The 11,786-nt window shown below is 36.8% G+C and overlaps 1 gene segment (V, D, J or C); it reads right to left on the bottom strand.

Moving 5' to 3' along the window:
* Nucleotides 1-279: 279 nt before the first annotated feature.
* LOC125363587 lies at nucleotides 280-2,401 on the bottom strand. The segment is given in 3 exon segments: nucleotides 280-656; nucleotides 802-885; nucleotides 2,374-2,401. Coding segments are annotated over 3 exon segments (489 nt in total).
* Between the last annotated feature and the right edge of the window lie 9,385 nt (nucleotides 2,402-11,786).

Below are 11,786 nucleotides of genomic sequence, written 5' to 3'. Positions count from 1 at the left end.
CTGGAACTCAGCCCACAGCTGTTCTGCCTTTCAGTTAGAATAGCTGCTTCTGCAGGATGGGACCTGTGGTAATATCAGTCATATGAAAAGTTGGGATTATTCATTTCATTGATAAAATAACCAGATATTCATTCTCTCTCTCTCACTCCCACCTCTCTCACCCCCTCTCCCTTTCTCTCTCTCTCTCTATATATGTGTGTGTGTGTGTGTGTGTGTGTGTGTGTGTGTGTACCAGTACTGGAGTTTCTACTCAGAGCCTGTCACTCTTGCTCTGTTTTTTCACTTCCAGAACAGGAGCTCAGCAGCCAGGCCCCTACTGCAGCTCAGTTTGTGCTCAGCTCCCCATGTGGTTTCTGTCACTGTGTCACTCAGAGCACAGTAGTACACAGCGGAATCAGACACTAGGACTTTGGCTTTCTTCAAGTGGAAGGAGGTGGCTTCTTGGTCATACATGGCTTTAAATCCTTTGTGGCTTCCCATCTCATTGGCCTTACTGACTTTAAGAAGGAGCTGGGGACCTTCTCCATGGTACTGGACATACCAGAAGAGAGTGGGGTATTGTTTGGTTTCATAGGAGCAATTCACAGTCAGGGAAGCCCCTTCCAACATGGCCACTTGGCCTTGTGTCTGAGTCACTGAGTCTCCATTGCTTCCTCCTGGAAAGACAAAAACGTGGGAATTCAGTGAGATTTACCTTGATCTGCTTGGCCATGACCTTCCTGCTTCTTAGAGAAGCCATGGTTAAAGATTCTGTCAGCATCACGAACAGAAGACTTAAAGTTTATGTGCCATATCACTCACCAAACAATAAGAGCAGTGCAATCACTGGTCCTGGGGAGCACCTCATTTTCAGAAATTCTGCAGTCTGTGAAGCTTGACTTCTTACTGTAAGGGAAGGTGAGAGGATGGGAAAGATGAATGCAAGCTGAAGATGACAGCCGGAAGTGGGTGTATGTTAAGCAGAGGCGCCCCCTTGTGGACAGGATCCAAGACTGCAGGACTGTTAACCTCTCAAGGGCCAGTGCTATAACTCCATTTCTGCCCCCCCCACACCAAGACACCTGATGATTCTCTTTAATTCTGTTTTCTCTTTTCATATTTTGAGCCATTGCATTGTCCTACTTAGAAACACCACTCCAAACATTTCTAAGGAAAATTTAACTTTATTACTTGACTTTGCTTTTTGGTCACGATGATCACAAGTTTAAGGCTAGCATGGTATACACAGCACATTTTTAAGCTAGACTGGGTTATATAGACAGAAACCCTGTCCCAACAAAAATGCATTAGTGAGAAGCTTCAGTACCCTACTTTCACCAATAGATAGGTCAGTCAGGTAAAAAAACAACAACAATGAAAACTTAGAACTAAATAATAAAACAGATAAAATGGACTTAAGGGATATCAACAAAGTATTTCCTACATCAGCTAAAATATACACATTCTTTTCTGTAGATCCTTTTCTCTAAGATAGAAAATATTTTATGCCATAAAAAAATCTTAGCAAATGCAGAAAAATTTTTAAATCCCCTGCATTCTATTACAAGACAAGAAAATAAAGAACTCAGCTTAGTAAAAGATATTACAAATAATTAAACACTTGAAGATTGAGTAACACAATGTAATGACAAGTGGATCAATAAGAAAGAAAAGAAAAAAATCCAAAAGGTCCCGTAATCTAATGAAAATAAAAAATACAAATAAAATTTAAAATAAAAAACTACCAGAACCTCTGGGAAACAGCGAAGGATATGAGGGTCACTTGTAATTAAAAGTTCCCATTCTTTCTCCAAAAAGAAAAGCAGAAAAATATTTAAATACAAAGACTCACATATGTGTGACATCTGAAATCCACCATTCACCCCCAGCTATGGGAACTTGCACCCCCAACCACAGGAATAAGTTGAGTTGAGTTTCTAATGTTTTGGGAATGAGTTAGCAACATTTTGAGATTTGAGCATGTTCAAGGCTGTACTCAAGTCTGTGTTTTTCTTTTAAGCTGTGTTTTAGTTTTCATATCATTGACCATTAGAAATAGGGACAAATATTGAAACAGAATTTCTCATCCTTGCTAAAAATTAAAATAATGACGTCTCCCCCTCCAGTTTACCAAGCTGACAGTTTCACAGTTTATCACTCTATCATCCAGAAAGTGTTGTCAACAAAATTGTTATATTTTTTACTCAAGATTATGTTTTTGTTTTATAACTAAAATAATGGTCATGCTGACTTGGCTCAAGACTATGTGTTATGTCTGTAACTCAAAGCTAAATTCTGCTCCTGTAACTCTGCTTGCTTGGACAAGCACCACCTGCATGTGGGTTTTTCCCTTTAAAAACCCTGCTAATAAACAAAGCAGATGCAGCACGTTACTATCCAGGTAGTGAAGTGTAGTCGCCATGGCTAATAAAGACACCTAGTTGTTTTAACTGAGAATTGGTATGTCTCCTTTGGGTTTGGGACACTTTAGAGTGTTTGAAACTGGGATACTTCAGTATATATGAAACTTGTAGAAAAACAAAAGTAAACAAAAGCCTAAGTTATTGGACAGGAATAAATAAAAGATTAAGGAAGAAATTCATAAAATTGTGATTTAAAAATCTGTACAGGCCAGGTGCTGGTGGCTCATACTTGTACTCCTAGCTACTCAGGAAGCTGAGAACTGAGGCTCTTGGCTCAAAGCCAGCCCAGGCAGGAAAGTCCATGAGACTCTTATTTTCAAGTAGCCACCAGAAAACCAAGAGTTGCGCTGTGGCTCAAAGTGGTAGAGCACTAGCTTTGAGCAAAAGTGCTCAGGGACCATGCCCAGGCCATGAGTTCAAGCTCCAAGATTGACTAACAAAAAGAAAGAAAGAAAAAAACAACCTATACAAAGAACCAATACAACTAAAGAATTTATTTTTTAAAATAAGACAGATAAAAATCCTAGCTAATTTAACCAAAAGGAGAAAAGAAACCAAAATTAATAAATTAGAGATTAAAAATAAATATCTCCGGGTGCTGCTGGGTCATGCCTGTAATCCTAGCTACTCAGGAGGCTGAGCTCTGAGAATCATGGATCAAAGTCAGCCCAGGTAGGAAAGTCCATGAGGCTCTTATCTCGTTAACTATCAGAAAACCAGAAGTGGAACTGTTTAGAGGTCAGGGACTATGCCCAGGCCATAAGTTCAAGCCTTGTGACTGCAGAGTAATAACAATAAATAAACAAGTAAATATCACAACAAACACCAAAGAAATCAAATGGATCATGTTGAAAACTTTGAAAATCTATGTTAAAATGAACTGGAAACTTCAGAAAGATTTGAAAATTTTCTAAATATAGTTTATATATCAAAATCCAATCAAGAGGATATAATTCACTTAAACAGATCTGACACAAAGAATGAAATTAAAAATGTAATAGTCTTCAAACAAAGCAAAGCCCAGGACTGTATGAATTAAAAGCCAAACTCTATCAGACCTTCCAAGAAGAACTAACCCCAATAGTCATCAAACTCTTCCATAAAATAGAAGAAACAAACATACAAACAAACAAAAATCCATTACCAAGCTCATTCTATAAAGCCAGTATTGCACTTTTCCAAATCTGGACAGAGAACCAACCAAAACAGAGAGAATTATAGATTAATTTCCTGGAAAAAGTCTCACTAAAATACTTGCAAACAGAATTAAGCAATGCATTAAAGAGATCATGACCATGAACAAGTTGTCTTTCTCCCAGGAGTATATGATGCATATATAATAAAGAAATGTCAACATACATTAATAAATAATCGTAATACATCCCATAAGTGCTATCACAAACAGAAATCACAAGATCATTTCAACTGACAGATAAAAAGCCCTTGACAAAATCCAACATTTATTTATGATAAAAGCTGTGAAAAAAAACTTGGAAAATAATTCACTGGTCTATATACAGGAAATCTATAACCAACATCACCTGTGTACAACTAGAATATGCTAATAATAATAAGTTGATAAATCTGGGTGCAGTGTAATCCTGTCTACTCAGAAGGCTGAGATCTGAGGATCGTGGTTTGAATCCAGCTCAGGCAAGAAAGTCTGTGAGACTCATCTCCAACTTATCACCAGAAAATCTCCAATTAATCACCAGAAAATTGGAAGTGGAGCTGTGGCTCAAAGTTGTAGAGTGCTAGCCTTGAGTGAAAAAGCTCAAGGGCAGAACTCAGGCTCAGAGTTCAAGCCCAACAACCAATGAAAAAAAAATGAAGAAATTTTAATTTTAATTTATATAATGAATAGTCTGGTTGAAGAAATGGTATATCTTTATCTTTTAATCAATTTTTATTGTCAAAGTAATGTACAGAGGGGTTACAGTTACATACATAAGACAGTGAGTACATTTCTTATCAAACTTTATACCTCCTCTGTTATTTTTCTTCCACCTTCCCCCTCCCCAGTTCCCTTCCCGCCCTCCCCTGAGATGTACAGTTGGTTTACAGCATATTATCTTGTAAGTATTGCTGTTGCATTGGTTCACCCTTTACCCTTCATCTCTCCATTTTTGTGTTCCCCTTCCTTAGTTCTGATAAACATACATATAATACCCAGTGTACCAAAGTCAGTTACAGTGACAACAGGGGTAAACGTATGGGGAAGAAAGACAAAAGAAGAAGGCATAATTTCATAGGGTACATTGGAAATAATGACATCAAAGATAAACCACTTATTTTCAAATCTATAGTTCATTTCACTTAGGATCATCTTATGTGATCATATATGCCTTGCTATTGGGCTATTGTGCTCCTATGCTAGGACTATCCTAGACAAGTACTAATTGTTTCCAATGAGTGAAACCATAGAGTTTATTCTTTGGGTCTGGCTCACTTCACTTAGTATGATTTTTTCCAAGTCTTTCCATTTCCTTAAGAATGGGGCCAAGTCATTCCCTTCTAATAGATGCATAGAATTAGAAATGGTCAAATTCCTTGTTGAAAATACCACAGTATTTTCAAAAGAGCCATAATAACAAAAAGATCATGGTACTGACACAAAAACAAACCATTGACCAATGGGACAGAATAAGGACCTAGAACTGGGACACCAGTGGGGAGTTGCAGCAAGGCTTTGAGTGGAATGTGGTAGAACTTAAAAATCAAAGAGAAAAGTCACACAAGCTAATTTCCAGGTAGTAATAGACTCATTTACATGCCCTACTTTAAAGAACTCAGCTTACTTCAAGGCCTTGGATTTAACAGTCAAGAGTCATTCTGACAAACCTGTGAATTAAGGTTTTGTTACTTTGTGAAATGCAGTTGAAACTCAGGGAAGGTAGCAGAATTATGCTTTGTAGTCAGAAGACATCTGTAATAATTAGAGCTGAAGTAGTCACTGAATTGAGAGTATAAACACTGAAATGTCTTATACATTGTTCCTCAGATATCTTGTCTTTTTTTTCCAGAATTGTTGAAAGAAACATGCATGACATGTAAAACTTAGACTAATTCATAACATGTTGTCTCTTTTTCTTAAATGAAACTCTTTAGGCAGTGAGACCTCATTAGGAATTCTAACAATGTGCCATCTATGTATGTAAGTTGTTTGATAAATGTCACTGAATGTGCAATAAATGACACCTGAAATTTTCTTTGTCATTGAGATGAAAGCCTCAAGTCTCCAGTATAAATCCGTGGCTCACCTATTCTCAATTAAAGTACTTCTCAAAATTCAGAAATCTATGTTTTCTAGTCTAACTTTCTCATGTAAGTTCTCTCATCTGCAATAATAACAGTCCACTAGTGCACAAACTGGAACTCCAAATGCTTCTCAAATGCTGAAAATGTCACATAAACTACTGAAACAACTTGCCCCTGAATCACTAGCAATCACCAGGGTGATCAGTATGTGTGATGATGCACCCTTTCAGCACCTTCACTTCTTTCTAATAATGAGAACCTGCTTTTATGAACCACTAAATTCTAGAATCTGGTATTTTCTAGGACTACTATTTCATTAAATCTCTTACACCAAGTTTTTCTAGATACCAACACTGAAAAAGTTACTGAATGCAAACAGTTTATTAGGGAAATACAGAAAGAAAAGGTATATATCATGTGCTCTCAAGGATATGTGGAAACATAACTTCCTTAAAGATGGATTTTGATTTTTTCTATAAAATATTCTTTAAAATTTTTATTATTAAGGTGATATACAGAGAGGTTACAGTTACATACATAAGGTAGTGAGTACATTTCTTTTTTGGGGGGCCTGAGCACTGTCCCTGGCTTCTTTTTGCTCAAGACTAGCACTCTACCTCTTGAGCCACAGCACCACTTCTGGTGTTTCAATGTAGACTTCTTCCTCATTATCCTCATGTTGAAGCTTCATGGATATGTACATTCAGTCTTCCATTGAATTGGGGAAGTTTTGATCATTGATTCATTTATTCATCCTTTGCTCTTCCCTCTCTCTCCCCCTTCTAGGATTGCTATTATCCATATGTCTCCACATTTGATAATGTCCCACGTGTCTCAGAATCTACTTCTTTCCTCTTCAAGCTTCCCTATCACCAGGTTTGAGGATTACTTCTCTTGAATGTTTAAAATATGCTGCTGAATCACTCATGTAAAATTTGTTTGAGAAATTTCCCCTTTATGGCCATCTTACTGTCCTAGTAGAGTTCTGGGTTATATCCTTTGCATTATTATTTCAAAGAAACTTCTAAAACAATCAAAGTACCCAGGCCCTGTGCTTTAACTACAAGCCAATTTTATTTCTATTAGCAGCAGAAATCTACAGTGGAAATGTGTATGGCTATTTATAACTGTCAAGATGAACAGAAATAAGTTAAAATACTATTAATGCCAGGCACCAATAACTTATACTTGTTATGTAGCTTCTCAGGAGACTGAGATCTGAAGATTGGAGTTCAAAGTCACCTTAGGCAGAAAAATTGCTGAAAAGTTTATCTTCACTTAATTATCAAAAAGTCAGAAGTGGAAGCCAGGTGCTGGTGGCTTATGCCTGTAATCCTAGCTACTCAAAAGGCTGAGATCTGAGAATCACAGTTCAAAGCTACCCTGGGCAGAAAAGCCCCCACAAGACTATTATTTCCAATAAATGATACAAAAATGCAAAAAGTGGCACTGTTGCTCAAGCAATAGATCACTAGCCTTGAGCAAAAGAGGCTCAAGGACAGTGTCCACGTCCTGAGTTCAAGCCTTAGGACCAACAAAACAAAACCAGAATTGGATCTGTAGCTCAAAGGATAGAGTGCCAGAACTGTGGTAAAAAAAACAAAAAACAAAAAAAAAACCCAAAACACCAAAAACTAAAGGAAAGTGCCCTAGCTTTACTCTGACACTGCCTACCTAGCACAAACATAAACATATACACAACATACCATCTAATTTTCATACCAGGATTCACTTACTTTTCTGTTTTCTTGGTTTTTTTCTCAATTACTATAACCATTACATGTAGTTTGGCAGGAGTAGACTAGTTACTGTCTTAATGTCTTCTGTCTTACTAGGCTTAACTTTTCATGGGACTTTAGTTGGAGCAGAGTTGGTGGAGGTATTTGGTTCTGAACTAATGTGTGCTTTCATGTTACTTGCTTCTGCAAGATCGGCTTGGGCTATGTGAAGCAAGACAAAATGCAGAGAAATCAGTAGTCTATCATTTCAAAGAATGAAATAGTAGAAAAAGGAATTTAATTCAAGGTAGGATCAGATTTTTCACATAGAGTAGTTGATATATTATGACACACTGTTTGCAGACACTGATTATAAAGGAAAATCCCACCATAAATGCAGAAGCCATTCTTACCTCAGGGCCAGGCCTGGATCTGGGATGTGGTTCTCGTACAGAGAGGTAGTTCAGGCTTCCAGTGTTTGGGAAACATTGAGCTGCAAATTCCAGAAAGAGGGTCAACAGGATGGGAGGCTAGAATGTCCAAAACACTATGGAGTGTTTGGATTCTTCTGTATAGATGGAGTTAAGACTAGAGACAGATGTCCTTCCCCAGGATATTGCCAGAACCAAAGGCAATTGAGGACTTGAGAAATGCATCTGAGAATAGCAGGTACTTTGTCCTGCATCCTCATGAATGAAGGGCTCTGCTGCACACAGACAGCTACTCACCCTGTTTAAATGGACACCATACAGAGGAGATGTATTAGTGCTACTTTTAACATGTTCTTCTTCTTTTTACCACCTCCCTGTAGTAGTTCCACACATACAGAAGAGATTCTGATAATCTGTCCTCTTTATTGACCTCTCAAAGCCACTCTCTCCAAACAAAGTTGCTACAAGAAAAGTATGAATGAAACTCCCAAAAGTTTTCCCATGTTTCTGTCCATCTGACTCAATAGCCAGACTCTGTTCTCAGTTTCACCACTGCACAGCTAAGTATGGGGATGTCCATTTCCTGCTTTCTCCTCTGGTCTGTATGATTTTTCATCAGCAGGGAAATGTGCTGAAGCCACAGGTCCTGAAGCCAGGACCTGTTGCTCAGTTTGTGCTCAGCTTTCCCTGTGGTTTCTGTCACTGTGTCACTCAGAGCACAGTAGTACACAGCGATATCTGACTTGAGGACAGCAGCTTTCTCCAAGTGGAAGGAGGTGGTTTTTCTGTCATGAGTGGCTTCAAATCCTTTATGGATTCCTTTCTCATTGGCAGTCATGGCTTTCAGGAGGAGTTGTGGACCTTCTCCTGGATACTGAACATACCAGAAGAGAGAAGGGTACCCTGTGGTTGTGTAAGTGCAGTTTACATGAAGGGAAGCCCCTTCTAACACTGTCACTTGCCCTGGTGTCTGGGTCACTGAATTCCCATGAATCCTTCCTGGGAGGAAAAAAAGATCTGTATTACTTTGGGAATAAAGCCTGTAAGTAAGCTTAAGGTTAAAGATTTTACTGACAATATAAAGGAAAGAATACAACATAGGCATGTTACTTACCAAGTAGTAAGAGTATCACAGTCAGTAAGCCTGTAGAAGCACACATTTTAGAATACTGCATGAATAATCTTCCCATGAAACTTGTTGAAATGATTAATCTTAACCTTCAATGCAGTCAGGATATGTACTGTGTTCTGGAGCTGCTCCCCCTGGTGGACAGTGACTGACTGTGCTCAATGCTTACTTCAACTCGCCCTTGTAAATATGAAAATCTTTTTTTTTTTTTAATACTTCCCACATTTCTTTTACTTTTTCTTATTTTGCTCTTAGGATTGTATCTGAAATGAGAACACTTTTGTAGCACATTCCTGGGAGTCTGTGTAGCCAAGAACACATAAATTATTTGGTGTATTTTAAGAGGCCATTATATTCTCATGTACCTATTGTCAGCTAGACCATAGTGCACTGACATGTTACTTTGCCCTCCGCAATGTCCCCTGAAGAGCCAGTAATACCGTGGACAAGACCAACATAGACCATCAGTCATAGAGTGTAGAAACTGAGTTCTTCCTGCTAGAATTTATTGACCTTCTAAGTCGAATTGTTCATAGCACGAAGAGTGTGGCACATGGGCTCTTAATGATGTTTTAGTAAAAGATAATTAAATGAATAGATTTTTAAATACATCTTACTACTTTTTATGTTGGTATACTCTCTCTTATTTTTAACTTATTAATATAAATATCCTAATGACAAATTTTGCATTTAAGATTTTCTTCTATCTTCCTTCTTGCTAGACAAAGACTGAATATTTTTATTTTATTTCACTTATTTTAATTTTTGTTTCACATTAGTTTTAAGTTTAGGCTAATTACATAAATAAAACTTAATAGCATATATAGTAAGACTACATTGCAAATTTTCTGTATTTGTAGGTTAGAAATTCTTAGCATCATAACAAATACAATTTATAAAACTTTTTGCACTTGAAATACTAGTAAATTTATATAAAAGAAATTCAAGTGAACATGTATAACCAGGTAAATACGTAGAAATCAACATGGTGGAAATATATTAAACACAATGGTGAGAAACTTCAAACTATAATTGAAGAAGATAAAATGTCATTTATGAAAAGAAATAACAAAGCATCAAAGTGATATTTCATATTCATTTTATGTAATTATACATTTTAGAGGGATACAGAATGTGGAAATAGATCAAAGAAATCCAATGTATACTCTTATTTTATTTATTTATTAAGATAGCACTGGGATTTGAACTCAGAGTTTTGAGTTTGTCTTCAACAACTTGAATAATGTCTCCAGGATAGGTTTTGGATGACAGTACTGGGTTTTGAATTCAGGTGCTTTCCTTGCTAGGCATGCTTTCTACCTTTAAGACATGTTCTTATCCTTTTTTTTTTTTTTCCAATTCTAGTTTCAATAAGTTAGAAAAGAACATAATATTTGTCTTTCTGAGACTGGTTTGTTTTACTTACTATAGTATTGGCAATTTCCTCCAAATAATTTAGTTTAATTTTTGATTGTTGAGTAATGCTCCATTGCATGAATATATATTTATATACATATATTTTATGCATATTTATTTGCATATATTTTATATACATATTCACACATATAGCTATACATCTATGTATATATACATATGTATATATATATGAAGAGAAGAGAAAGGAGATTAAGAGAAGATTGAAGATAGGAGACAGAAGAGAGAGATGAGGAGAGATGAGAGAAAGGAGAGAGACAGACAGAGAGATAGTGAAATGTGGCCTACCCTGCCTGGGAGGTTAGTGTATATCAGCACATCATAAACTGTTTGGCATAGGTAAACATCATTGAATAAATATATAACATTTTCAAAATGGCAGGGAAGTAAGAGAAGTAAGTATGGGATCCCCAGGTGAAGGGCAGGTGGGAAGATAAGCATGCTATTCTCCTTGCTCTTCTCAAATGGCCTCAGCTGAGCTTTGGCTTCTGACCAGCATGTAATCATCACAATTACTTAATAAAAATACATTTATGCAATCTAAAAGCCAAGGAAAGGTGATTAGCTACTTAGGCATTTTTATTCCAAATAAAAAAGGCAGTTTCCACTAGGGGTGGGAATGTGGAAGATCTCTAGACATTCAGGAAGTGAAGACTGGAAGACATGTGTCCTGTCATTCATTTTACAAATGAAGAACCCGATAATTTCAATACATTTGACTAGTCAGAAACACAGTCATTAAATAATAATAAGAGCAATTTAAAAAATCTTGATGGAGTTACTATAGGGTTTAATTGTGTATACTGCCTCAATTCCTAAAATATAGAGTTGGCTCTCCAAGTATGTCTTGCTCCCTACATCCATAAGCACACAACCAATATTGCTGGTAATATCTTTAATGAAATACATTTAATTTTAGAGTAAATCCTGACAATACACTTGAGCAAGGTTCCCCTCTCTAAGGAAAATTGAGAGATTCTTAGATCAGAATTATTATCCAAAATAAATGTCTTTTTGTTGAAATTTACCCAGTCTGTACACTGATACACACAGTCGTGGTGAGATCTCACTCAAACCTGAGAAGGATCTGTAGTATGTGCTGTCACATCAAAACAGTGATCAGGTAAGTTCCACAAAAAATTACAAGGTGGGGTTTGGGACATGACTCAGTTGGTAGAGTGTCAGCCAATGAGCAAAGCATGAGGTACTAAGATGAAGTCCCAGTCTTGCAACCAAAAACTACAAAGTATAAATGTGTAGAGAAATAGTTCAGATTGGAAGTAACTAGATGGAAGGTAGGTGGGATTTATGGATCACAGTCTTGGCTACTAGAGATTAGGTTAAAATTTTCCTATGTCTGATAATAAATTTCTTGTATCACCTCACCGTTTTCTTTTTTGCTCTTCATTTTCCT

The sequence above is a fragment of the Perognathus longimembris genome, chromosome 14 (assembly GCF_023159225.1).
Source record: "Perognathus longimembris pacificus isolate PPM17 chromosome 14, ASM2315922v1, whole genome shotgun sequence".
Lineage (NCBI taxonomy): Eukaryota > Metazoa > Chordata > Mammalia > Rodentia > Heteromyidae > Perognathus > Perognathus longimembris.
Note: the sequence above shows the minus strand (reverse complement) of the source record. Positions and strands in the feature narration are given on the sequence as shown.